Source organism: Copadichromis virginalis, linkage group LG19 (genome assembly GCF_057382275.1).
Source record: "Copadichromis virginalis isolate Kocher_CV1m ecotype Utaka linkage group LG19, C_Virginalis_male_GT1.1, whole genome shotgun sequence".
In the NCBI taxonomy this organism is placed as follows: domain Eukaryota; kingdom Metazoa; phylum Chordata; class Actinopteri; order Cichliformes; family Cichlidae; genus Copadichromis; species Copadichromis virginalis.
The window spans coordinates 10,616,698-10,641,112 of record NC_140636.1 but is presented as its reverse complement, the minus strand read 5'-3'; the positions used below and the strand labels follow the sequence as shown (position 1 = coordinate 10,641,112).

Here is a 24,415-nt window from a genome sequence, read left to right as displayed (position 1 = left end):
AATGTTGTGAACTGCATCTTGTTTCACTCCAACAGTGAGAGGATCATGGGAAGTCTGTCTCTGCAGCCAGACATCCAAGATGAAAGCACTGATCTGCAGCTTGAGGAGAACTTCCTGAAACAAGTGAAAGAGAAGTACTGCAGGAGAATGCAGGTGAGGCGCTCACACTGAACTCACAACACACAGACTTTTAAATGTGTTTCTTGTTGGAATTTCATCCATAGATGAAATTTTAGTCTTTCATATTGTTATTCTTTGTGTAATTATGAGAATGAGTTGAATTAAAAGACCATTGAGATATTATGAAGCACACACTTCATTACTATATGTCTTTATTATGCCTCACTTTAAGAATAATGTCACGTTAAAAGATCTGCTAACTGGTTTTGTGACTTTCATGACCTAAACTGAGCTGACTTGACATGAATCAATTATGTATAATTGATTCATTGGTTTGTGGATTACCATTTGTGTTTGCTTTAGCTGTCTTGGCTTTTATGACCTGGGTAGAACTTCTGAAGGGTTAGGGTGGAAGTGTGGATAGATGGATGGATTGGTGGATGAATGGAAACCATGGAAAGAGAGGTTAGGCTGAAAACAAATGCTAGCTAGCTGGGTTAGCATAGTGAGCCCGTACACACAGACTCAGATACCAAATTATCAATTATGTAGATATAGATACCTAATTAGTGCTAGCATATACATTCAGCAAGATAGTACACTGAAAAAAACCCCACATAAAATCCATCACACTCACAAACCAGTGTGTGATGTCACAGGAGCTAAGTGGCCATCAAGTGGTTATTTATAGAAATGCAGTTTTTGCTAAATGGCTTGCATATGTGAAGGAACAAAAGGTGTCTGTCGCTAGGTATTTTCTGCTGTTGTTTTCTTCTAAAATTGAATAATTTGGGGGAATATGCATTAAAAGTCTAAATATTTAAAGAGAGATTGTTTTGAAGAAATGTAACAGAGTACTATCAATCTGTCTACATGCCAGATAGCCTCTCAGTAATGGTGGGATAAGTTGCAGTAAACCTCCAACATTCAATCAGATTAGAAGTTTAGTGATTAACTTGGTTACATGATGTCAGTCACTACAGGCCAGAGGTTTGTTTGGTTTTATTGCTTTAACATTCATGCCATAAAACACATTTACAGTTTGAGCACACTGATGTTGAACCAGCTACAATCTTGCCTTCAGAATAACATCAGGTCAGGTGACTTTTTAATGTGACAGAGGTCACTAACACTCATGGTAACAACCTCCCAGAGAATAAAGACCTCAGTCTGCAGCTCTGTTTCAGGAGTATTGGAGAAAGCATATCCTCTGATAATTAACCCATCTACACAGTGAAGATGTCAATCATCTGTGATGTAGTTGCAAGTTTTCAGTTCACAGTCTGATGCACAGTACTGTTAAACTTCCAGTTAAAGACACATAAAACAATAAAACCTTGGTAGGAATCAGGCAGTTTCTTCAACAGATTGTTTAAAATCATTAACCAAGTTGCCTCGATCACAACTTAGTCACATAACCAAAACATGAGTATACAAAATAGTACAACGAAAGCCTTTGATTTATTTTCTCAAAGTGCGTCAAACCCATTGACATGGTAATAAAACAAGATCACAGATAACTGAGCACATTATCAGTGTACGGTTTTTTACCAGTGCTTGTTATTTTCTTGATTGATTTTTATGTTACTGAAAAAACATATTCCTTGCTTATTGTATTTAACAGTTGTTGTTTTTTACTAGTGAAAAACACAAAGATATTCACTGTACTTGCATAGAAGAAAAGAAAATACTCAAAGCATCAGTTTTGAGTGGTTACACCCAGCAAATGTTTGACTAATGGTTTCATTTCTGATATAGTTCTCAGAAGAGATGTTGCCACGAGTTGCTGAAACAGCTGTTTTGCTTGCACTTTAATGCTGACTTCCACTCTGCTTGGCTCTTCCTGCAGGAGGAACTGAGAATGATACAGGGCAGAGTCATTGAACTTGAAAATGAAGAGGTGTGGAAGGATGGCAAAGCTCCTAAAAAGGAGGACAACTTCCCCATTTCTTCATTTCCCATTGACATCCTAACGGTACTTATTGAAATATCACATAATGCACATAATGGGTACATGCTAAACACATCAAACCCATCAGATACAGATAAAATCTCACATTTATTTATTTAAATTAGTGAAGATTTCTCTGCCAACAGATCTTCTTTTTTAATCCTCCAAGTTGCAATGTAGTGTTTTCACCATAGGGTGGCAGCACATAACTTCTGTTTCCTTACACTGTGTACCAGCTCTGTTTTTTTCCTCAACAGAGCGTGAAATCATTTGTTTTAAACTCCATCAAACTTGATGCTCAGCTGGAAAAGAAAGTGGTTTCTTCCTGCCTCAAGGAGTTGAAACAGTTCCCAAATGGGTATGGCAACACAGAGACAGCACATCTATCTATCCATCTTCTGTCTGATTACCATGACATGTAGTGCAGATGTTGTTTAAATCCATGTCTTTGATCAGTGGTGGCATTTTCAATCACTTTGGTCGCTTTTCTGACTCTTCTCATTAAAATGAAAAGTACCATGAAAATTCAAAACTCTTCCTTTCTTTGGAAGTGAACAAAGTTCCAAATTCAGCGAGGGATCAACCATTTATTTCCCCCACTGTACACATGGCGAGGGTGGGATCAAAGGTATTATGGCCACAACAAGAGAACAGCAAAAACAACTGGATTAAAATAACTTGTGATAAAGAACTGAGATGAGGAAGAGGAAAGCATCCACCTAAAAAAGCAAACAAATGAAAAATCAGGACGCTGACCTTTTTGCAGTGATCAGACAGTAATGTTATGTTATGTTATGTTATGTTATGTTATGTTATGTTAAGCAATACAAGAATATTCCCCTCGATTGGTCAGACAATCCTCTGAGGATCATGTGTTTGTCCCCATCCCACACAGTGTGTATAAGCAATCTCCCTCCTCCATCTTCCCCTGCAGACATTCTACCCAAAATATAACAGAAAAGAAACAAAACATAATCAAAATAAAGGATTATACACCAGAATTAATCAGTGAAAAGGAAATAACAAGACTCCCACACAAAACACAAGCGCTGTCATGCTGAAACAGAAAAGACCTTTTATTTACTTGGAGCTGCGAAGCTGATGGAAAACTTTCTGCATCGTGCAGCTATGACTTTTCAGCCTTTCTGCAAATCCCCCTAGTGTATTTATGATTAATAAATAACCTTTCTTTGCACTTTTGCACATTTTAACAACACTTCTTATGCATTCATTATTTTAAACATCACTTTTTCCTGTTATCTTTCCATCCCCCTTGGAGGGTTTCTGTTTCCTATAAAGTCTGTAACTTTGCTTTACAACAAAATGTCACAAAATGTTATTATTTTTAAACCCCTGTTATTTATCTGGCTTGTTTAACTCTGTCCGCCTCATCTTTTGACTGAAGCTTCTTCTTTCCTCTGCAGGTTTGAAAAAGCGTTCAGCCAGCATTGCACCTCTCACCAGCCTTTGTGGACAGAGTATCGCATTACATACATTAACAGCTTTACTTCTTTAAAGTAAGTCACGTGACTTCCTGAAAACATCCACGAATGCCCTGCCAGATTTAGCATGTCGTGACACGGTTATCTAGAGGGTTCACGCCACATTTTTCCCCCCAATAAATCTGTCAGCTCATTCATCTCGTGTGGATTTAGAGACAGGATGGATTTATGAGCAATTTTAATAAAAAAAAATGCACCAGGGTGCTATTTAGTCCCGATTTTTTGATTAAAAAAAAAGCATGCAAAATCAAAGAGAATGAAAGGTATATTACCTAAAGTCAGAAAAAGCATTACAATTTATCTCAAGAAAACCAAAAGTGTGACGAACATGACTGCCAGTAGGTTCTGAATATGTATTACCCATCCTCTGAAAACAATATGTGTATTGTTCATTGTAACAAAGCAGTTTAATGTTTATAACAGAGAATCTATTCTGTCATTCTCTTTATTCAAGTTTTTTGAAATGAATCAAAAAAATCGAATGTGCAGACTTGAGCGGAAGTTCATGGTTGTCTTTTGCTTGGATGAGTCATCTCGCAGATATTCAGCTCTGACATATATCTGCCGGGACAGTAATTCTGTTGTGTGCCACGACTGCTGAGTCTCACAAGTGTGGGAGTTCTTTGGATGGGACAGCAGAGGCCAGAGCAAAAAGAGATCCACGTGATTTCAGAGAAGCAGGGCTCTGAATGTGAAATGCTGCTGTGGTATAATCGGGAGAAAGAGAAAGTACTGCGGGCACACCAGCTGCTTCTGTCACTCGCTGTGCTGGTTAGCTCAGTTTCTGCAGGGATATTTAATCAAGGTTCTAACACTTTATATTTATAGCTGCAGGCGTAGCTGCAGGTTAAACCTAGAGCCTATCCTAGCTTCCATAGGGCACGATGTGGGGTATACCCTGGACAGATTGGCTATCTGTTCAGGGAGTATTTTCATGCTTAGTTTAAGTTTTTGCTATCATTTTGGTTAGCTGGGCTTTGCTTGATTTAATTACTGCTATCTCTTTTGTTACTGATCCTGCTGTGTTCATGTTTCTCCTGTCACCGCCTGTTTCTTTCCATATATGTACATGGAAGGACTGGGAAGAGAAATAGATGTAGTGCTAAAGTCTGTCTGGGAAATCTCATCAGACCTTTTGTTATGTTTAAACTAGGAAAGCCCTTCAGTATTCCTGTTTGAAAGCTTGATTCAGTACACACACTTTTCCTGCCTGTAGTGCCAGGGAAAACACAAGGAAGTCTAGAAATATGCAGGGAACTGGAGACACATTAAGGGAAAAGACACACCGTGTCTGCCTTTGATAAAGTTAATTAAAAAAACAAACAAAAATAATAATTCAGCTCCACTGTATTGAGTTTTCTGCAGGAAGTTTAGGAGATGGCTTAATCAAAATGCCTAAACAGGCTAAAACAACAGTGAATAGCAGTGATAAAAAGACCTGATAGGACCACATTCAACATGTTACTGAAATAAAAGCAAACGTCATATTGGCAGAGGTGTCCTCATTCTGCAGAGAATTCAGTCTGAGAATTCAGATCCTGGTGATATATAGAGTCTGTAAAAAGAGGTGGTTAGGATGAATGGCAAAAAAAAACCCCTAAATAACACAGATGGTAGAACCAAAGCCTGATCACACAATGGCTCCCTGGGCTTTCACATTATTATCATCATTGTAACCATGATTGTCGTCACCGTGCTGATGCCTTAGATCCATCAGATGAGTTTAAATCTCACTGAGGTCGAAATCGAGGTCATAGTTTTCTGGAAATCTTGTAAATCCAAAGAATGACGTCACCTGGGATGTTCACACTTACAGGTACATCTGTTAGGAAGCTGAGGGGGTAGCAACTCTGTAGATAACCCTCTCAGGACACACCAACTCTTGCAGAGTATTAAACAGGGAATGGGAAAAATAAAAAACAAAATATAAATAAAAATACACCAACCCTACCCTGTAAAAAGATGCGAGTTATTTAAATGAATTGAGATGTGAAGTGTGAAGAGAAATATATCTCACGGTTTGCCCCAAAGTGCTTCATTAAAAAACAAAAAGTCTGGAAAAATTGATTAAAAAACTGTAATTTTGAAAACACGTGTAACTTGTAGGTAGTATAAGACAGAAATAAACATGCAACATACTCAAGTAATTACTTAAAATTAATGTAAGCAAATGAGATGTGCTTCACCAGACTCACCAGTGCAGTTCTGATTGAAAATGTGGCAATATTATCACCATGCAACCTCATGATGATCAAGTTTTTTTATTTGTTGTTGTTTTCTCCTGCAGGAAACACATGGAGGAGTACAAAGAAACCTGTAAAGATGGGGTGAACGGCTTTCAAAAAGCGGTAGATAGTTTGATTGACAAGCTTATGCGAGACCTGGAGGATCAGTTTAAAGAAGATGTCAAGGTACGGCAATCTAGTGAATCATATGTTGTACAGGATATAAAACTGAGGAAAAGGGAATCTTCCCATTTAACTTTTTTTGTTATTTCCTTCCTCTTTGGAGCTACAGTAAAACAGGCCACCCAAACACATGAGATATCAACAAAAAGCCCAGAATCTCCTCTATTAAGTACATCAGGACTTAGTAGAATAGCTCACAAAAAGGGGATTCCTCCTTTCTTGCAGTAATAGCCAAGAGCACTTAGGGAAAATTCACAGAAGAAGAAAAAAAAAAGGGCCAAACAGAGCAGCAGACAACACGCCAAGTTGCACCAATATTTGGACAAAAGGATGAAGATGGTAACTTATCAGCTAGTTCACACTTTGCTAAATGCTAGTTATTTAGCAAAGTGTATCTGTGGCTGCAAGAAGGAGGAAAACCGGTAACTAAATGGTGCAGACAGCACCACCTGGGGAGGGAGTTACACCCCAGGAGAGATTACAGTAACCAGTGCAAACGTTGTGGGCACACAGGCTCATTACTAACGAGCAGAGGCGTGGCAAATCAATTTCATAGAACAAAGTTTAGACAAAACTACAAATATACACCTGCAGAAAAGAAAACAGCAACTTAAGCAGCAGGGCTGGCAATACCGAACCATTAATTAAGACACTTTATTAACAAACATTAGTTAAAAGAACAAGGTTCAATACCAGCCAACACGACAGCAACAAAGCAACAACAAGGCTAAAGGAAGACAGCAGCAGTGTGTAGTCCTGGAACAACAGAAAGAACCACCCTTTAACAGTCACACAGCTTAAACAATTGCCAGGGGAAATGAATCCAATCTATAATACTTAAAGACAGCCTGTGAATAACAGGAATGAGTGCACATTGCCAGGGACCAGGAGGAGGCCACAGCTGCTTCTTATAACCGGCCTCTGACTAACCCCTAAGAAAGGGGTGAATGTTCATGCTGCGTTTGCTGACACCATGCATGAATCAAACATCTCCTACCAAATCTAACCAACTGCATACTTATTATTCACAACTATACTAGATGCTATGAGTGTTTAGACCAAAAACGTTTGGTATTGTGGAAAGTTTTAGTATATTCAAAGACACAAACTCATGCAGAATGACCCCCTAAGTAAGCGTAAGAGTACTTTCCTAAAATCTTTCTCCAGATGTTATGTCTTTAAAGTGAGAAGTAACTTTCTTGAAACATTCAAAGATACAAGGAAGTATGATATAAGCTAAATCCAGATGTTTGGCTTACATGCTGTTCAGTTCTACAGTTGTACCATTCTAATCAGCTTGGAAGTCAATATCTGGTATGATTGCTGTTATTTTCAACACAGCCTGAACTCTCACTCTCACTGTTAGCCTTTAAAAAGTCTTCAGGAATAGTTTTACAGACTTCTTGAACAATACGTGAATGCTCTTTAAGATGTTGACTTATCTTTGGTATTTTTTAACTAAAACTAAAGTGCAGACAGTTGCCTTTTTGTGTTCATTTCTAAGTTGTTTGTTACGTGTAGCCACAACTATGGTTCATTCCTTGAGTTAGGTTTCTTTTTTATGCTTGAATGATTCATAGGTCAGTGTTAAGAGGCTCGAGGACTGGACTGAAAATGAGGGAAAACACAGATAATGGCCAAAGAAAAAGACTTTCTGAAAGCGTGGAGAAATAATACTTAATACTAGTCTGGCTCCTTCAAAACAAAATTTTGGACTTTTGCACATTACTTTGTCTGTGAAGGTTCTCAGTCATCCAGGTCATCGTAGTCTAAGGAGCTTGGAAAGAAAAGCATCTGGACTCGTTTAAGTTGCTTGAAGACGTTTCACCTCTCGTCCGAGAAGCTTCTTCAGTTCTAGGGTCAAATGGTGGAGAGTCCCAGATGGTCGCTCACAGTGGACATAAATGGCCTCTTTTACTCGTCTTTCAAACCATCTGTCCTCTTTTTCCAAAATATGAGCATTGGCATCCTTGAAAGAGTGGCCGTTGTCCTTTGAGGATTCCATCTGCCCTCAGAAAATCACATGGTATGCTGGGGTTAGGTTTCACAATGAGCTCACCCAAAACCTTGGCTGATTGTGACCTACACATGAGCCACACCTTGGCTCGTGTTATTAGTTAGTGGATCATTACGGGGTCCATCATCCTCTTGGGGGGACACTCCCACAGGGCTTAAATCTGGGACTCTCCACCATTTGACCCTAGAACAGAAGAAGCTTCTCGGATGAGAGGTGAAACGTCTTCAAGCAACTTAAAGAAGTCCAGACGCTTTTCTTTCCAAGCTCCTTAGATTGCACATTACTTTAGATTTTGTGATGAAGATAAATATGCATATAAGTAGGCTTTGAGAGGAGGTAGTTCCATTAACTGCTTCTCATTCAATATATTCCTTTTAATATGAGGTTTGAGGTTTGTTTGTTTTTTTTACTTTTAGCCTATTTAGTAGAATAATCAGGTGTTAACTTGAAATGTGACTTTTTATAATCTGTCGTGAGTAAACCCTCAAAGGCATTGTGTGATTAATGGCTGTGTTATTTGTTGTTTTTCCAGTCTTACTTAAGGAGAATGATGACAAGGAAATGGCTCACCAACGATGAAGACTTTGATCAACTCTACAGCCGGACAAAGCTGCTTTCCCAGCACTGCAGTCTCATGATGCCACCACAAGCCAAGGTGAGAAGGAGGAGATGGCCTGGAAAAAAGTCAACAGGGGCAGTCCAGAGTTGACCAACTACTTTATAAAACTTAACAGCCAAATGTTTTTACTTACAGTACAGGAAAGGCCGCCGCTTGGAATAAAGACAGGTTGCCTGCCAAAGTCAAGTCCCTTGCTAAGGCTAAGGATTTTCTGGCATTTGTCCCAGTCTGATTAGACAGTTACCATGAAGGGAATTACCTTCAACAGAAGTTTTTATGGTAATTATGGTTTTATTTGTAGGGTGTTAAGTGATTTAAATAGGAACAAAAGATGCAGAATATCATCTAATATCTATTGTACTTAGACGTTTTTTTAATGCTTACTATGAAATCGGGAAGTCCTGTTTATTTTAGATCGATTGTCTCGGAAGTTCCAGTTAATACATTTTGCTGTCCCATTGTTTTTCTCCGGATGCTGCAAGAGCAGAAAAAAAAACTGTGAGTGTGAGTCCTAACAGGAAAGAATGAATAGGTAGATTAAAAGGTGTCAGTTCAGATGAATTGAACCCTGGTGGTCACGATGCATTATCACCTCCAAACTAACATTTCCCGTTTTTTGCGTCCATCCTGTTATGCCGCCACCTAACTCCCTCTTTCTGTGTGTGTGTATGTGTGTTTGTGACTCTGTTACCCTGGAGACAGGCGTTTGCAAGCAAACTGCACTACCATGTGGTGATAGAATACATCGGTCAGCTGATGAAGAGTAACTACTCGTGCAAAAATCGGAAACACGAGAAGGCCGCGACCAAGATCCGTCATCAGTGGAATAAACTCAGTGATCTATTTGAGGACATGGTAATTAAGTCATCACTTCCCTATCAACACTAAAAGCAAATAAAAAGTAAAATACAAATTAATTGCTGTAGGTATTTTTAAGTACATGTCATGATTCAGTAAACCTTCAAACTACTTTGAATTTTAAACAGGTTTAATGAACAGGTGGAACGTTTCTAATTATTTTTAGCCAAGTAATCTAAACACTTTTAACCTCCTAAGACCTGAACTCTTTCATGGCATGCATTTGTAATTTCTCTTTGCTATTTGGGACCTGATGAATGTAAAAACAAAGAATGATGTCTAAATGGTCCTTTATTTTCATTTCACATAATATGCATCCTCTTTTGCTTCAAAATACAAAATACTGACCTGATCTTTGGTCCACAGATCCTTCGTTCATGTTAAAAGCAGTATAAGTGTATGTTTAAGTGGCGTATTTGCCTTTGATGGCTGGTCACATTCCTCTCAATGAGCAGCATAACAGGAAATCCTCTGCTGTGCAGCCCCTTTATTTGTGTAGTCATGTGTTTTATTCAAAATTCAAAGGATGTTCAAGGTCAGCAGCAACTCCATCAGTATTTTTTGTCTTTTACAGAAGTCGAATAATGAGTGGCTCTACCATGTAGGAGACGACTTGAGCAACATCATTGGACAGAAAAACACATCAGACATCAAGAACCATCTGCAGCCTGTAATAGAGAATTACCCAGACTTCAGGTAAGCACTTCTGCCAAATGCAACATGACGATTCACTAAAAATAAACCAGGAAAAAATCCCGTTCTACCCTCTCTTAGTCTTTAGGATGCAGGCAGATTAGGGTTTTCCCATAATCCACTAGGTGACAGATAAGGAACGCTTAGGCTGGACTGGTTTCTAGCCTTTTACAGATTTGGTGTGTACAATTTAGGCCAGGTTTCTACAAAATAACCCTGTTTTATGCCAACGGTTATATCTGAATATAGAGAGCAGTGTTTTCTGCTCTGACATTTACCAAAATTTGGCTCCAGTGCTTGTTGCAGTTGAGCGTTATTAAAATTTTCCTTTACTGAGCTTTGTTAATATTGTACAAATCAACAGAAACAAAAGGACATCGCTGTTTGTCTTGGATTAATATTTAGCTGTTAGAGAGGCGTTAAAGTAGGATTTGGTGGAAGAGGAAATCCTAAAATTGAGTGCTTTGCAAGGGCAAAAGAATTGCTCAGTAATAAGTTACATAATAGCTTATTTTGTGAGTGCCGGTACATTTTTCTTTGTGTACAGGCTGTGATCAGCTGACCTGTGCTGCTTCTTTGATGGTGGTGGCAACCCCCAATCCTACTCAAGTAAATAAAAGTGAAGTAAAGTGTTTGGAAAAATGTACTTCTAAAAGTACTTTTTGTTGCACCATGTTCATTCATTCATGAGCTGCTGTAGCATGAGTCAAATGGATAAACTGCACGTCAGCACCTCAGCATGCAGTCGAGTTCTATAGTCTTACTAATGACCTACTAATTTCATTCACATGTGTTTCAGCAGGGACACATAGAAACGTTTCAGGACACTGGCCCTCGAAGACACCTGGGATGTAACCTAACATTGACCATGAACACCACAGAGCCTGTTTAGCCTTCACTAAACTGTATAAAACTCCTTAGAGCTAGCTAGATGTTAGCCGCACTACAACTTTATTTACATCTGTCCATGAACACATCACAGGACAAAGTGTAAGCCACTCTGGGATGTCATATTTATTTATGTATTTATTTATTTTTGGTAAAAAAAATAATAAAAATTTTGCACTGTAGTTCAGGACAAGCTAAGATCACGCAGTATGTAGGCTTTAGGGGTTTCCCATCTACCAGGTTTCTATTGAAATTGTTTTATAAAAGTGAAACATGTATGGAGTAAACTATAAAACAACAGCATGTCTGCGTCAGAAATTTGTGGTTGTGACATGCGAAGAAAAGCAGAAAGAAAAAAAAAATCCAAAATGAAGACACAACAAAAGTGTCAGACCTTCCCCTTTGTGGTTGTTGAAGCACATAAAGGAATTCTTTATTTTATATTGGTGTAAAACAGAAGTGGGCAGATTGTAGCTGAATAGGAATCCCCCATTATCAGCTGTCAAGTAAACCTAAGTGGACTTTGACTATCATCAGGAGAATGAGGAAGTGAAGCGAATTTCAATGACTGACCCAAAGCAGAAGAGCAATGTTTAATTAGCTGTCTGTGAGATTCATATAAACCCCTCTGACATTTAGCATCAGGGATATATCTCGTCCAAGCACGACATCTGAGATGTGATTTTCTTGAAAGGAAGCCGATAAAACGGTGAATGGTATTTTTAACAGCCATCACATGATAATGACCTTTGCTCTCACTTTATGAGTTATGAACATGAGTGGGACAAACTGCAGACATGTGAGGTGATCAAAATAAAGAAAAGGACATGTTGGTAACAAAGATGAAATCCACAAGTCGTGGTGATTACTCAGTTTCTTTTTCTTTGCAGAAATTTGGATATTGTTTGCACTAAATTTAGATCTGACAGCTTTTTTATGATGAGACAACACACTCCACTCAGCAAACATGAACGGTAGAAAAGACAGTAGTTGTTCCAGTCTTTTGACAGATATCAGCAAGTGATGAAATGATGCCTGAAAGTGTGTTCCTGAATCAGTGTTATACACGTGAAAACAAAAGCAGGAGCTCATTGGGGACAGAAAAACAGATTAGCTCATCTTACTGCTGTCCAGTGGATGGGGGATAAGTCCAGTGGACATTTCAGTGAACAGTTCCTGAATGACATTCAAAGCTCTTCTTTGGATGTTGCAAAACAGGCAGACTGGTCATGGTTTGTTGTAACAAAGTGCCTGAACATTATATTTAAAATAGGTTCTTTGCGAAGTTATGTGTTATGTGTAGACACAATGCACCTCCATTCCTTGAGTAAGGAGCATTTTCTATAGTTAGCTGATGCATAGGTCAGTGAAAGCAGCAAAACAAATAAAATGGTTTTTCAGAAAATGGTCATGAACTTGACTGAAAACAAGTGGAAAAAAACCCGAAGAAAGAAAGAAACACCCTGGAGGACTTTTGCTCAAGACACTTTTAAAAAGTTACAAGAAAGTCTAGCTCTGTTGAAGCGATATATAAAGAGATTAAGGGTGGCTAAATAGTGTTGTACATTATATAAATGTCCAAAATTAATTATGATCTTGTTCAGCTAGAGATATGCTCTTGGAGATTATCTCAGATTTTCTCCACCTGTGAGAAAACATGATCTGAGAGGACTTTAAAAAGGACATTTTGAGATGCTGTGAAAGTTTTACTTTGGTGTATTTTGGCCATGGCCACAAAACTCAGCTTTTACCTTTCAGGGTTCTAGGAAATGGTTTTATCCTTCACAGTGAAAGCTTAAAATGTTTGGTGACTAATGAGAAGAGCCTGTGGAGTTTTTTTGTTCTACTGCCCAGCTGTCAACTGTTCAGGAATCATAATCTGAGTGACCCATTTGTGGATGCCTGTGGTGATAATACCCCTGAAGTTGAGTCTTCTGGAATGCACAAGGAGTTACGGTCATTCACGATTAAAAATGCTCTGCTGTAAATGATCTGATGGTTCTTAGGTCTGCTTCACTCTCTGTTTAAAGGCATTTTAGAGTTTTGTTTCCTCAGTTCCCACCAGATTGCTGCTGTAAATAAACCTCTTAACTGCTCACTGCAGGCAAAATCCAGATGTTCCCGCATTCCTATCATTTGATGCCTGTGCCCTGTTATTGTGCAATACACAGCTTATCTTAGGTAAAACTTCACAAAACATGGCAAGAAGAACTATCTAACAAGATAGATCAACATCTGTCTGTCTGCCTCTCACACAGGCTGCAAACTGCAACCGTTTTAGTTTCTAAAAGAAAATTGCGTATTCCTCTCACAACATAACAGAAAGCTGAAAACCACATAAACTTGTGCGCAGGAGACGGATGTTTTTGTTAATGAGAGCTAATTGCAGCCTCTGTAACAAAAAAGCAAGCTGGAAGCACAGAGTGCAGCCTGTTGACCCTGTATAGCTGAGGCACGCTGAGTTGGGATTTACGTAATATCTCACAAAGTTTCCCCCAGCAGTAGAAATGTGAGAGGAGGGCCTTAAATGATCCTGCAATGCTGTGGTTAACTTTAGACTTCATGCAATATGTGCATGGGGCATTTCCACATTCTTTCCCCTTTTTCTCTTTCTTTCGGTTCTGCTAAATGAAAACATGTGCATCTTTTTTTATTTCCCAAATGAGAAAATAAATACATTTAGCAAGAAAAGCAGATGTTTCTCTTGCCAGTTAAAACTGAACTGATGTAAAGTGTGGGAAAAAAACTGAAGTTTCAAAAAAAGGTCGAAACTTAAAGAGATGATCCCTGAAACTAGAATGTTGGTTTGTGCTGTGAAGTTTGTAAGTCATAGGACCACAGCAGATACGGTTTGAGTAAGTACAGGAATTTAAACTGTATGTTCAAAAACTGTACGTGAGTGAAGAGATCATTATAACAGGTTTAACTGTACTACCAAAAAATCTAGTTGTAAAGATACCGTGGTTATTTTTCCATTAATATCCATATTGGAGTGCCTTTTTTGCTATGACATGCAGTATGATTTTATTTTATTTTTGCCCCTTTTTTGTCAGAACCTCACTGTTACAGCGCAAAGGTCTACGTGATGTGATCCTGAAAATATCCAATAAAAATAACAAACTATTGCACAATTATAAACAACTCATACATCTGCCGTTTGGAAAGGACAACACTGTTGAAGTGATTATTCCCAAGTTTAAATATTTTTTTGATGGATTTATGTATCATATGGTGTTGGCATCTGTGGATTGGCAAGGCTTTACTTCTACCCCGAAAAGGGAGGGAGTGTGTAGCTATGGACAGTTTGACTCTCTGTTGGTTTGCAGTCTAGGGTCCACATTTTTCAAGATATCTGTGTGATGTGTGAATTCTGTGTGAATTCTGTGTGATGATAGATACCAATGGCAGCTCGAGCTGATTTAATTTTTGTTAAAATTGGGTCAAGGGTACAACAAAAGTTAAAAATCAGTAAAAAACTTTGCATTACCCAGAACTTCACAACAGTAAACTAGACCTTGGGAGGTTTGCTAAGCAAGTAGCTATCTTCGTAAAATCCTGGAAACTATTCTCACATTGTTAGTGACATATAGAACAGAACTAGGGGTGGCTGTGGCTCAGGCGGTAGAGCAGATCAGCTACTGATCGGAAGGTCGGTGGTTTGATCCTTGGCTTCCCCAGTCTGCATGTCAAGTATCCTTGGGCAAGATACTAACCCCAAATTGACCTCCGATGAGTTCATGTGTGAATGCAGGTTAGTTTGCACTTGTGTATAGAAGTGCTTGTACGAGTGGGTGTGAATGATGTTGTATAGAGCGCTTTGAGTACTCCGGGAGAGTAGAAAAGCGCTATATAAGATTCATACCATGTACCGGAACTTGTTGTTAATAGTATGAGGGAGGTTGTCTGATGTCATCTTTATGGGGGAAGAAGTTAAGACTCTCACTGCAGTATTAGCCAGATAGTTTTAAAGCATGTAGAAAAAGCAAAAGCCAGCGCTGTTGGAGCTTTGAATTCTTCAAATTCTAAAGAATTTAATAAATGTGTTATATTTTCCAGAGTCAAAAAGTTACATTGTTTCTCATGGACTTAAGTATTTAGATGACCCCCGTGTCTCAGAAAGTCACAGTTAATACACTCAACTACTCAACAGCCTACAAAAAATACTTGGTGTTTGTATTTGGTGGGGGGGGGTTCAGGTAAACTGGACTTTCAATGGAATTAATATAAATTGGTTAACTAATGAATTAAAATAAATATAAATAGTATTAATAAATATGGAATTAATAAGCATTTTGATGTTGTTCTCCACTTGCAGTAAGAAGCACCTGGTTGCTGTTCTGTACTTCAGGGGGCTCATTAGGGGCCACGAACACCAGCTGATCCTCCGGCGACTCACAGCACTGAAGAGGGAAGGGAACATTGCCAGTAGTGACAGAAACCAAGTGTTATTTAGTAATATGCAGGTTACGGTCAACACAAACTGCCTGTCCAACTTCCCTTACTCCTGCTTCAGCTTTCTGATGCCAGACAACTAGGAAAACACTGCAGGTGTAACACCACAGAGTGTAATGAAGTGTGTCACCTGTGGATTGGTATTGGTGACCTGTCCAAAGCCTTATATACTTTGCACTACTGATATTTGTTATGTCACATGTTTTTTTGTTTGTTTGTTTGTTTGTTTTTGTTTGGGGGGGGGTGCTTGTTTGTTTGTTTCTTGTTTATTTATGTGATAAGATACAAATAACTCGGACCAAAATGAATGTATCACTCAGACTGAACTAATTTCTCGTCAGTAAAGCAAACATGATTTGAGAGATATTTGTTAGTTCACTGTTCACTGAGTTAAAAATCTATTTCTACTGATAGGGTTAAATTAAAGCTCACAGGTGTTATGTTAGTACTTTGCTTCTTGCTGGTCATGTGAGCAGTGTACTGTGTTTATACTGTTCATACTTGATGTGTTATATATAATGACAGTGTAAACTAGGAGATCGAAACTAAATTGTGTTTAATTTATGTGCATGTGTGTAAAACATTCTTCAGGATAATATGAAGCTAACAAAAGACGTGTTTGCCGCAGTGCGAATGTATATAAGTATATAAAAAGTATATGTATTTAAGACTTAAAGATAAATATTTGCTGGCCATGTGAGATTTGTGTTTTCCAGTAACTGGCACGTGCAGTTTTTTTGCTTAATGTTCACCAAAGAACCTGAATTTGTTTTCAACAAATTTTACAAAAAAATGAAATGAACACTACACGTGCATAAGAAATAAATTAACTTACCAATCAATCAATACTCAATATTATGTCAAGCATTCAATTCAATTTTATTTATACAGCGCCAAATCACAACAGTCGCCTCAAGGTGCTTTATATTGTAAGGTAGACCCTTCAATAATACATACAGAAAAAAACCCAACAATCATATGACCCCGTATGAGCAAGCACTTTGCTGACAGTGGAAAGGAAAAACTCCCTTTTAACAGGAAGAAACCTCCAGCAGAGCCAGGCTCAGGGAGGGGCGGACATCTGCCGCAACCAGTTGGGGTGACAGGAGGAGGACAGGACAAAAGACATGCTGTGGAAGAGAGCCAGAGATTAAGAAGAAGTATGATTCAGTGCAGAGAGGTCTGTTAACACATAGTGAGCAAGAAGGGTGACTAAAGAAGAAATATAAGAAGTATAATAAAATCGGTTCTAACAAAGCAAATAACTAAATCCTGCACGTTTTTTACCGCACTGCATCTTTTTCAAAGAAAACAAAATGAATATGTAAAAAATGCATTCTTATTCCCTCAAAGTTTCATGAAACTTATGCAAGCTACAGATTTTGCATAGATGCATAGACTCCGTTAGAGGTTGGATGGCTGATAACTTTCTTCAACTCTATGAGGAGAAAACTGAAGTCCTTGTCTGTGCTCCTGAAACATTTGTATCTAGGGTTATGGAAAATTTAAGTCCTCTTGCTACATTTGCCAAACCTTCTGTCAGGAATCTTGGCGTAACTTTTGACTCAGCCCTGACTTTGGATGCTCATGTTGAATCTCTGTTTAACTCCTGTTTTTATCACTTGAGAAACATTTCTAAGCTGAGTCACAGTGTCTCACGCTTAGAACTGGAAATTGTCATAGATGCATTTGTTTGATCTCGTTTGGACTATTGTAATCCTTTCTTCACTTGTATATGCAAGGCCTCCTCGTCCTCCTGTTTGTTTTACAGAACACCGCTGCAAGGCTTCTGACCGAGTCTCCCAAGTACTCGCAAGTCACACCCCTGCTAATCCAGCTGCATTGCTTCTTGTTACTTTATATTTTGTTTCCAGCGAGTCTTTTAATTTCTGAAAGTGGTCTTGCACATCACTTTTACCCCCTTCTGTGGGCCTTTAAAAGTTTTTCTGTGGATATTGTCTGCTTTTTCACTCATTTTCAGTCCCGTCATTGTATCTGACTATTTTCAGATGAATGTGTTTTTAATACTGACCTATGAATCATTCAAGCATGATGAACCTGTGTTAATTGTATATTTAGGAACATTGTTACTACCGGCCTGTCATATAAACATGATATGTGCCAATTTGTGTAGCTGAACACAAAATGCAGAAGTTTACACATTTTGCACCAACAAAAATGGTTTCTCATGTCCTTAAAAAAAACTGAGGAAACTGGGCAAGCGGAGGACAAAACAGGCTTAAAAAAAACAATCTACAACAAATAATTGTTATCTGAAAGTCATGTCCCTAAGAAATAAGAGAAAATCCAGCAAAGACCTGACACAGGACCTGAGCGATTAATCTGACACTTTAGTTGATCCATCTACTGTTTGCTGAAGCTTCATGAGAGCCAACATCCAAAGAAGAACTTTGAATGTCATTCAAGAAACCTGGACAACTATTTCTGAAGATTGCTTAGAGAAACGACAAACAAGCTGCCTAAGAGAGTTCAGGCTGTGTTGAAGAATAAAGGTGGTCATACCAAATATTGACTTTCAAGTTTGTTAGTATTGCACAAAGTTTCCATGTATGTTTGTACTTTCAGGAAACCACTTCACCTTCTTCCTGTTTGCTAGCAAAACATAATGAATTGAGGAGTGTACAATGTTATCCCTCTCCCACACCGATCACTACTTGGCAACTATTGTAATCTATGACTTCCAGCATCCACCACTTAATGATCGTACTGTAAACAAAAAAACAAACAAACCTATAAATACATTCATGGACAATTTGCTTCTATTACAGGCAGGTCAGTCTTTTTTTGTCAAAGCACAATAAATCATCCAATGCTGTCTCATTATTGCTTATTTATGGAAGCAATAGGATGTTAATATTAATATCATGCCCTCATTTCCCAATGTACACTGCTCAAAAGGCTACAGAGTACATACATGTAAAATCACTCGCCTTGAACAGAAACTTTCACTTGACTGAGTCCTTTAATGCAAAGATTTTTTCCTTGTACTTCCATATTTTTGCCTCTCACTTTTAAAAAAGTAATCACATTGGAGCTGTTTGTACAATTTCTCTGAGGGTTCCCAGGATGTTTCTTCAAAATACTTAAATCAACACTTTTTTCATTCAAAATGTGATTAGCAGCCAATATAAATATAATGAGTCACATGAAAAAGAAGAAAAGAAAAGATATAAATTGTCAAGCACAGTGGGGGTGGGCTGAGAACTTGGGCTGTCTGTTTGACAGCTAAAGCTTGGCTGAAATGAAGTCATGCAGCAGGACAATGATCCAAATCAACAGAAGTGCTGAAAAAGAAAATGATCAGGTTAGCGCACTGGCCCAGAAAAGTCCAGAGCTCATACTCAGAGAAATGCACAAGTGGGGCCTTAGGAATGCTGTGCACAGAGAAATAAAGAAATGTAATGACTAATGTAGTTTGCGTTTGCAGGCTTTTTTTCTTCTTCTCTAAGTGGTGCTAAAACTAAGCTATCATGCAAATATGCCAATGACAAGTTCTTTTCCTTCCCAGTTACATGGCTAGGAATGTGAAACCAGGGTCAAGTCACGAGTCATTTATTGTCCCACTCCTTAATAAAAGGCTTAACCTCCTAAGACCCAGAAATTATCTTTTGCTTTCTGTCTGGGATTTGACTCTGGGCCATTTCTTAATTTATCTATATGAATCCTGCTGCACGATCAAGGAGGCATCATGGGCTTTCTAATGATGCCACATTTGTGGGGGATGTGCTAACAGAGCACATGAACTTTCTTTCTTTTTAAAAATGGTGGAAATTGCAGCATCCATATTATTAAGGCTACAAAGGAGGTTAAGTGATATCTTTTTTGTTGCTATTGCGGTTCTATTGCTTAAACTCAAATTCATTTTTTCAGTAAAAACGAACCTTTCAAATTAAGCCATAAAAAGTTGATTCTGTTCATCTGGACGTTGCGTTTTCAGTGGAAGAGACGTTTCATCACAGGGCCTTCTTTAATGTGGGCTGACTGCAGGTTTCCCCAACCTTATTAGCTGTAACCTGCACAATGACTTGAACAATGGGCTGTGAGGTGAGTTTCTTGATCAAGGAACTGACCTCACAGCCCATTGTTCGTCGGTGGTGATAGTTTCAGTCATTGTGCAAATGTACTGTTTATAAGGTTGGGGAAACCTGCAGTCAGCCCACATTAAAGAGGTCACTTGGATGAGTGACGAAACATCTCTTCCACTGAAAACTCAACGTCCAGATGAACAGAAACAACTTTTTGGGATTTTCTTACCTGGATGATTGAGCATGCATCAAGACCTTTCAAACACAAACAGACACCAGTTATGAGTTTGATTTCTCTATACTGTTTTTCTTTTATCCTGTCAGTTTATGTAATTAATAACATATATGCTAAATGTGCACTAAACTCTATGTCTCTTGTCTTTATCAATTCAATTTCAACCATACAGAATTTTTTTTTAGGATGAAACATGAAAGCAGGGCACCGTTGACCACAACTGCCAAATTTCTGGTCCTCTGAATACATCAAACAGAAAACATGCTGGATCTTAAAGGAAGATCTGAATTTACTGGTTCCTAGTTAAAGTTAGTTCAGTAAGTTGAGGGAGAGTCTTCAAAATTAGGCAGTCCATCAAAGTATAAATTGATCTAAACGATCTGATACAGCGAATAGTGACAACTTTCTTAAACAGAATGCAACAAGGCCACCATGGAAAGATGGTTCACTTCCTGAATGGCAGTTCAGCAACCAAATCCCACAACTTCAGAGTTATAGCTTACACAATACTTTGTATCCATAATGGACTTTGGATGGCGTCATTTTGCCTTTGCACAGGTTCCTCAAAAGCTGGTATGTCCTCCCCATGAACTTTCGCCTTCTTCCTCTAATGTCTGGCCTTCCTCCACATCAACGTTTGTTCCACTACCACAGCTCTAAGTAAACTATCTCACAGCCACCATATCATTCTGTGATCAACAAGACCTGATGCCCATTTCAAGAGATAGAAGATAAAACATTGGCTCTTGACGGAGGCAATTGCACTTTCTCCCTCTCCCTTATCTTTCCTGCTTGGCTTCTCATGTCTTTTGTATAGGCTCGCTTATTCTCTAACCCTAAGAGAGTCTCCCAGACTTAAAGAAGAATTATGGATTTGATCAACTGGTCCCATGATGAAACTGACACCCTCCTGGGCTTGGGAGAGCCCGTTTGTCCTGCAGAGACGTGGGCTGCCAGATACTCGATGGTCGGTTGCGTCGTGTGTCTGGCGACACTCTCGATGGAGGACACTGAACGAGATCTGCCGATTTGGAACTACGATAACAGAGTTCTGGCTGATTGGAGCTGGCTCGGAACCGGCTTATCGAAGAACAAGAAGCAGCTACAGCTGTTCAAAATCCCACAAGGCTGGCCGACATGATATACATTGGGAGGGCTGTGAGTACTCAAGACTGTGTTTATTGAACGCAATATGGATAAGATCTTGAAGAACAACAGGAATTAAGAGACCTGGTGACCAGTGATTAATATTAGACCAACTGTAAAACTGGAAGCAGTTTGTTCGCACTAACCAAAACAACTGCCATCTTCATCTCATGCGGCCCCCCTGGCGCCAGCTGGATGCTCAAGGCAAAAGCTGATGGGAATAACAAAATTCTCCCTTAGAAAACAAAACTGTTGTGAGTCTTCCCCCTCATTCAAGGCCACCCACGTCAACCGAAGATTGTTGACTTTTGCCTAACCGAGTGAAGGGACACTTTCTGTCATCTGAACATGGAACACACACACATACGCATGTACACTGACACAGACCTACACCCCCCCCCCCCCCCCCCCAAACGCCTTCGAAGCTTAGTCTTCTATGTTGTGAGATGTGATGGTTCATGTTCATGTTCTCAAACTGATCTCCCTGTTGGAGCTCAGTCTGGGGGGAGTTCTTTTTTCTCCTCGTCTTTCCTCATTTTGTGCATTTTCCATTGTTTCGGTTCGGGTCGTTGCTTGTGCGATCGACTGGCCGGTGCCTGACTTGTCTCCCCAATGTGATGTTTGTGTATTGTATGTACGGTTGGCAAGGTATCATCTATCTTAATTGCCCCTTGAGGATAAATAAAGTCTCTCTGACTGATAAATCTCAGGACGTTAATCCAAACACAGATTTCTATTACCCAAATTAAACTTAGTGAAAAATGTTTTAACCTCTAACAATCTGGCAAATCAGGAGTTAATACACGGGCTGCTTTCTTACTAAGCTTATTAAATGTTCTGCATATGCAGTGAATTACGCTTTTTTGCTCCGAGCATCGTGGGGGAATTGTGAAATCATTTTCTGGGAAGGAATGAATTTCAATAGTTGGATCAAGTAGAGTAGCAGAGAGAAACATTGTGAAACTTCACGTGTGGAGGCATGTTAAATTGAGTTAATAACTCTAAGCAAGGTTTTAAAGTAAATCTTTTGCTGTCTCTGCTTTGTCTTAAGACTTCGTTTATTTTGCTTTGACACATTTAAAAACTGAAAGTGAGACAGAGAATAAATATATGCGAATTTACAAGTCTCCAGACTTTCATATAATGAGCTTGTAGGATCTAGTAAAAGGATCTAGCAAAGAAAATGATAAACTACAGACTAAACAACAAAACACAGGAAGTTCTAATCAGTGACCATGAAAAGGGGGAAAAAATAGTTTAGTTATCTAGTTTTGCAAAGACTTACAGGAATAAACAAAAACATGCAAAGAAAAAAACAAACCTATAATACGTATATTATTCGCCAAATGTTAAACCAAACTACAGCAGCTTAAATAAGTTGTTTAAACCAAATTTAAAAGCTGGATGTGCAAAAAGCTACTGACTGAGCCATCAGCTGACAGCTGCCAATGAGATGAACTTATCTGTGTGGATAAGTTGTTTAATCACGGAGGCCATTTGGTTCAGTTACTATGTTTGCAGTCATTTTTAAGTAACCTATAATAAATAAGATATAATGGACAGATATCAGACAAATCACAACATTTATTACATCCACAGGGAGTTTTCAGATGCCATCCGGATGTTATTCACATCCTTTAATGTTTGATCATCAGTGTAACAAGATCAAAAGCCTCCCTCCTAACTTCCTGCTGTGGAGCAAACGCAGAGAGAATCGAAAGACAACGACTGCAAGATAAGATCCCTAAATACATGGTCTTGACTTGATTTTGTTGCGTCTCTGTGTGTATATGCACAGACATTCTCACGATATGCGTAGACAGATCGTTTGGATTCTTTTAAGTGAGGACCCGAATGCAGACCACAGAAGATGAAAACGGGAAGTAACTAAAAGGGCGCCATTTATTAAGGCAGAAACAACAAACTAGGAGAAACATAAATAATAAACTAAACAGAAGATCACCTGAACTGGGAAAACTAAGCATAATAAAACTAAACCCGGATAATTAGAGAGACCTGGAAAGCAAAGCTAAACATACTGAACGTGGAAAACTCGTGACTGTCAAAATAAAACAGGAAACCTAGATAGACGTGGACTGGAAATGACGGACAGACGAAGAACACGTACACTTTAAAAACATACAGAGGGGAAAAGGGGACCGGACATGAGACATGGACACAACAAAGCACTAAAAGAACATGATGGTGGGAGAAACACACATGACAGAAGGAATGTGTCACATGTAAACAAGAGGAGAGGACAGGAGACAAAGACATTACTGGAACACATGAAGGGTGAGGGAGACACAAGGGGAATCTTATAAACAATGAACTATAGGGCAACCTATGCCAAACAGAATGAGCTTAAGACAGCTAAATGAACTTAAACATAAATCCTAAACCATCAAAATATATTCAACTCAAAGCACTGGGTCGGAACTAGAGCTGGGCGATATAAGATTTTTTCATATCACGATATGTTTTTTTCATTTATATCACGATATAAGCCAAATAACTATATTTGTAAGATTTAAATGTGCTGTTGCTCACAAGTAAAATGTGAAATAATCAGCAGCTTGTTTTGATTTAAATATTTATTTCCCATAATAAATCAAATATTGCAAAATAAAATATAAGGCAAATATTGCAAACTACACAAAGGTAGCCGCTAAAGCGTTTAAGTTTCAAAATAGAACAAACGAAACAGACTAAATTGTCAATTCCACTTAGAAACAAAATATTAATTCTAAAAATAAATCTTAGATTGTTTTACAGAAGAACAGACAAAATTGACTAACTTTTGTCAATATCAAATAAAGTGAGAACTAAAATGAAATTCTCTATCTCTCCTTGTTGTATAGCTTAGCTTTTCAAACAGTTTTAACAGTTACTTTAGTCTGACAAAAGCCGAATGACGAATTAGCGCTTCCAGTCAGAGACTGAGTATGCACCGCTTTATTGTATTTCCAGACTTGCTTTCGGCACAATTTACAGTGCGCGCTACTCTGTTTTTTGTTAGACTTTAAATAGCCGAAATACCTTCACGCTACAGAACTTCTATGGCTCTTCTGTTCAACAATCTCTCCGGCATTGGAACCATCATCTGTTTTCTCTTCGGTAACCTTTGGTCACTCTCTCGGTTGATTTTTCTCTAGTCGGCACACTCATTTCCTCCATTACCCGGGCGGCACGGCGGCTGGCTGCTTCCCAAACAAATACACATGTGCGGCTTGGCACTTGTGCTGTACGTAACAAGTCACGTGACGTGACGCTGCGGCTGTGATTGGTTCGGCTCTGCGCTACTTAATTTGGATTGGCTGTTCTTTTTTTTCTTTTTCTTTTTTTTGTAAGAGGACAAGAGCGGTGAGGCCTATCGCAATCCGATTATTAAGTGATGACGTGACGAATCCTACTTCCGGGCCTAAAGTAGTGTGCATTTTATATGGCTTTTGTGTTGTTAACATGTTTAATGCTTTGTAT

The 24,415-nt window shown here is 38.7% G+C and overlaps 1 protein-coding gene across 2 annotated transcripts in view; it reads left to right on the top strand.

The window, feature by feature from the left end:
• exoc3l4 (exocyst complex component 3-like 4) overlaps positions 1 to 18,344 on the top strand; it is a 28,564-nt gene extending 10,220 nt beyond the window's left edge. The window contains exons 6-14 of one of the 2 annotated variants that reach the window (XM_085440532.1): positions 36 to 153; positions 1,970 to 2,095; positions 2,329 to 2,429; positions 3,496 to 3,588; positions 5,861 to 5,984; positions 8,531 to 8,653; positions 9,320 to 9,472; positions 10,050 to 10,171; positions 15,372 to 18,344. In XM_085440532.1, coding sequence (XP_085296658.1) covers positions 36 to 153; positions 1,970 to 2,095; positions 2,329 to 2,429; positions 3,496 to 3,588; positions 5,861 to 5,984; positions 8,531 to 8,653; positions 9,320 to 9,472; positions 10,050 to 10,171; positions 15,372 to 15,591 — 1,180 coding nt within the window. In that variant the 3' untranslated portion in view covers positions 15,592 to 18,344. Of the gene's footprint in view, positions 1 to 35; positions 154 to 1,969; positions 2,096 to 2,328; positions 2,430 to 3,495; positions 3,589 to 5,860; positions 5,985 to 8,530; positions 8,654 to 9,315; positions 9,473 to 10,049; positions 10,172 to 15,371 lie in introns of those variants that run through there. The other variant, XM_085440533.1, reaches the window with a different exon arrangement.
• Positions 18,345 to 24,415: the final 6,071 nt, after the last annotated feature.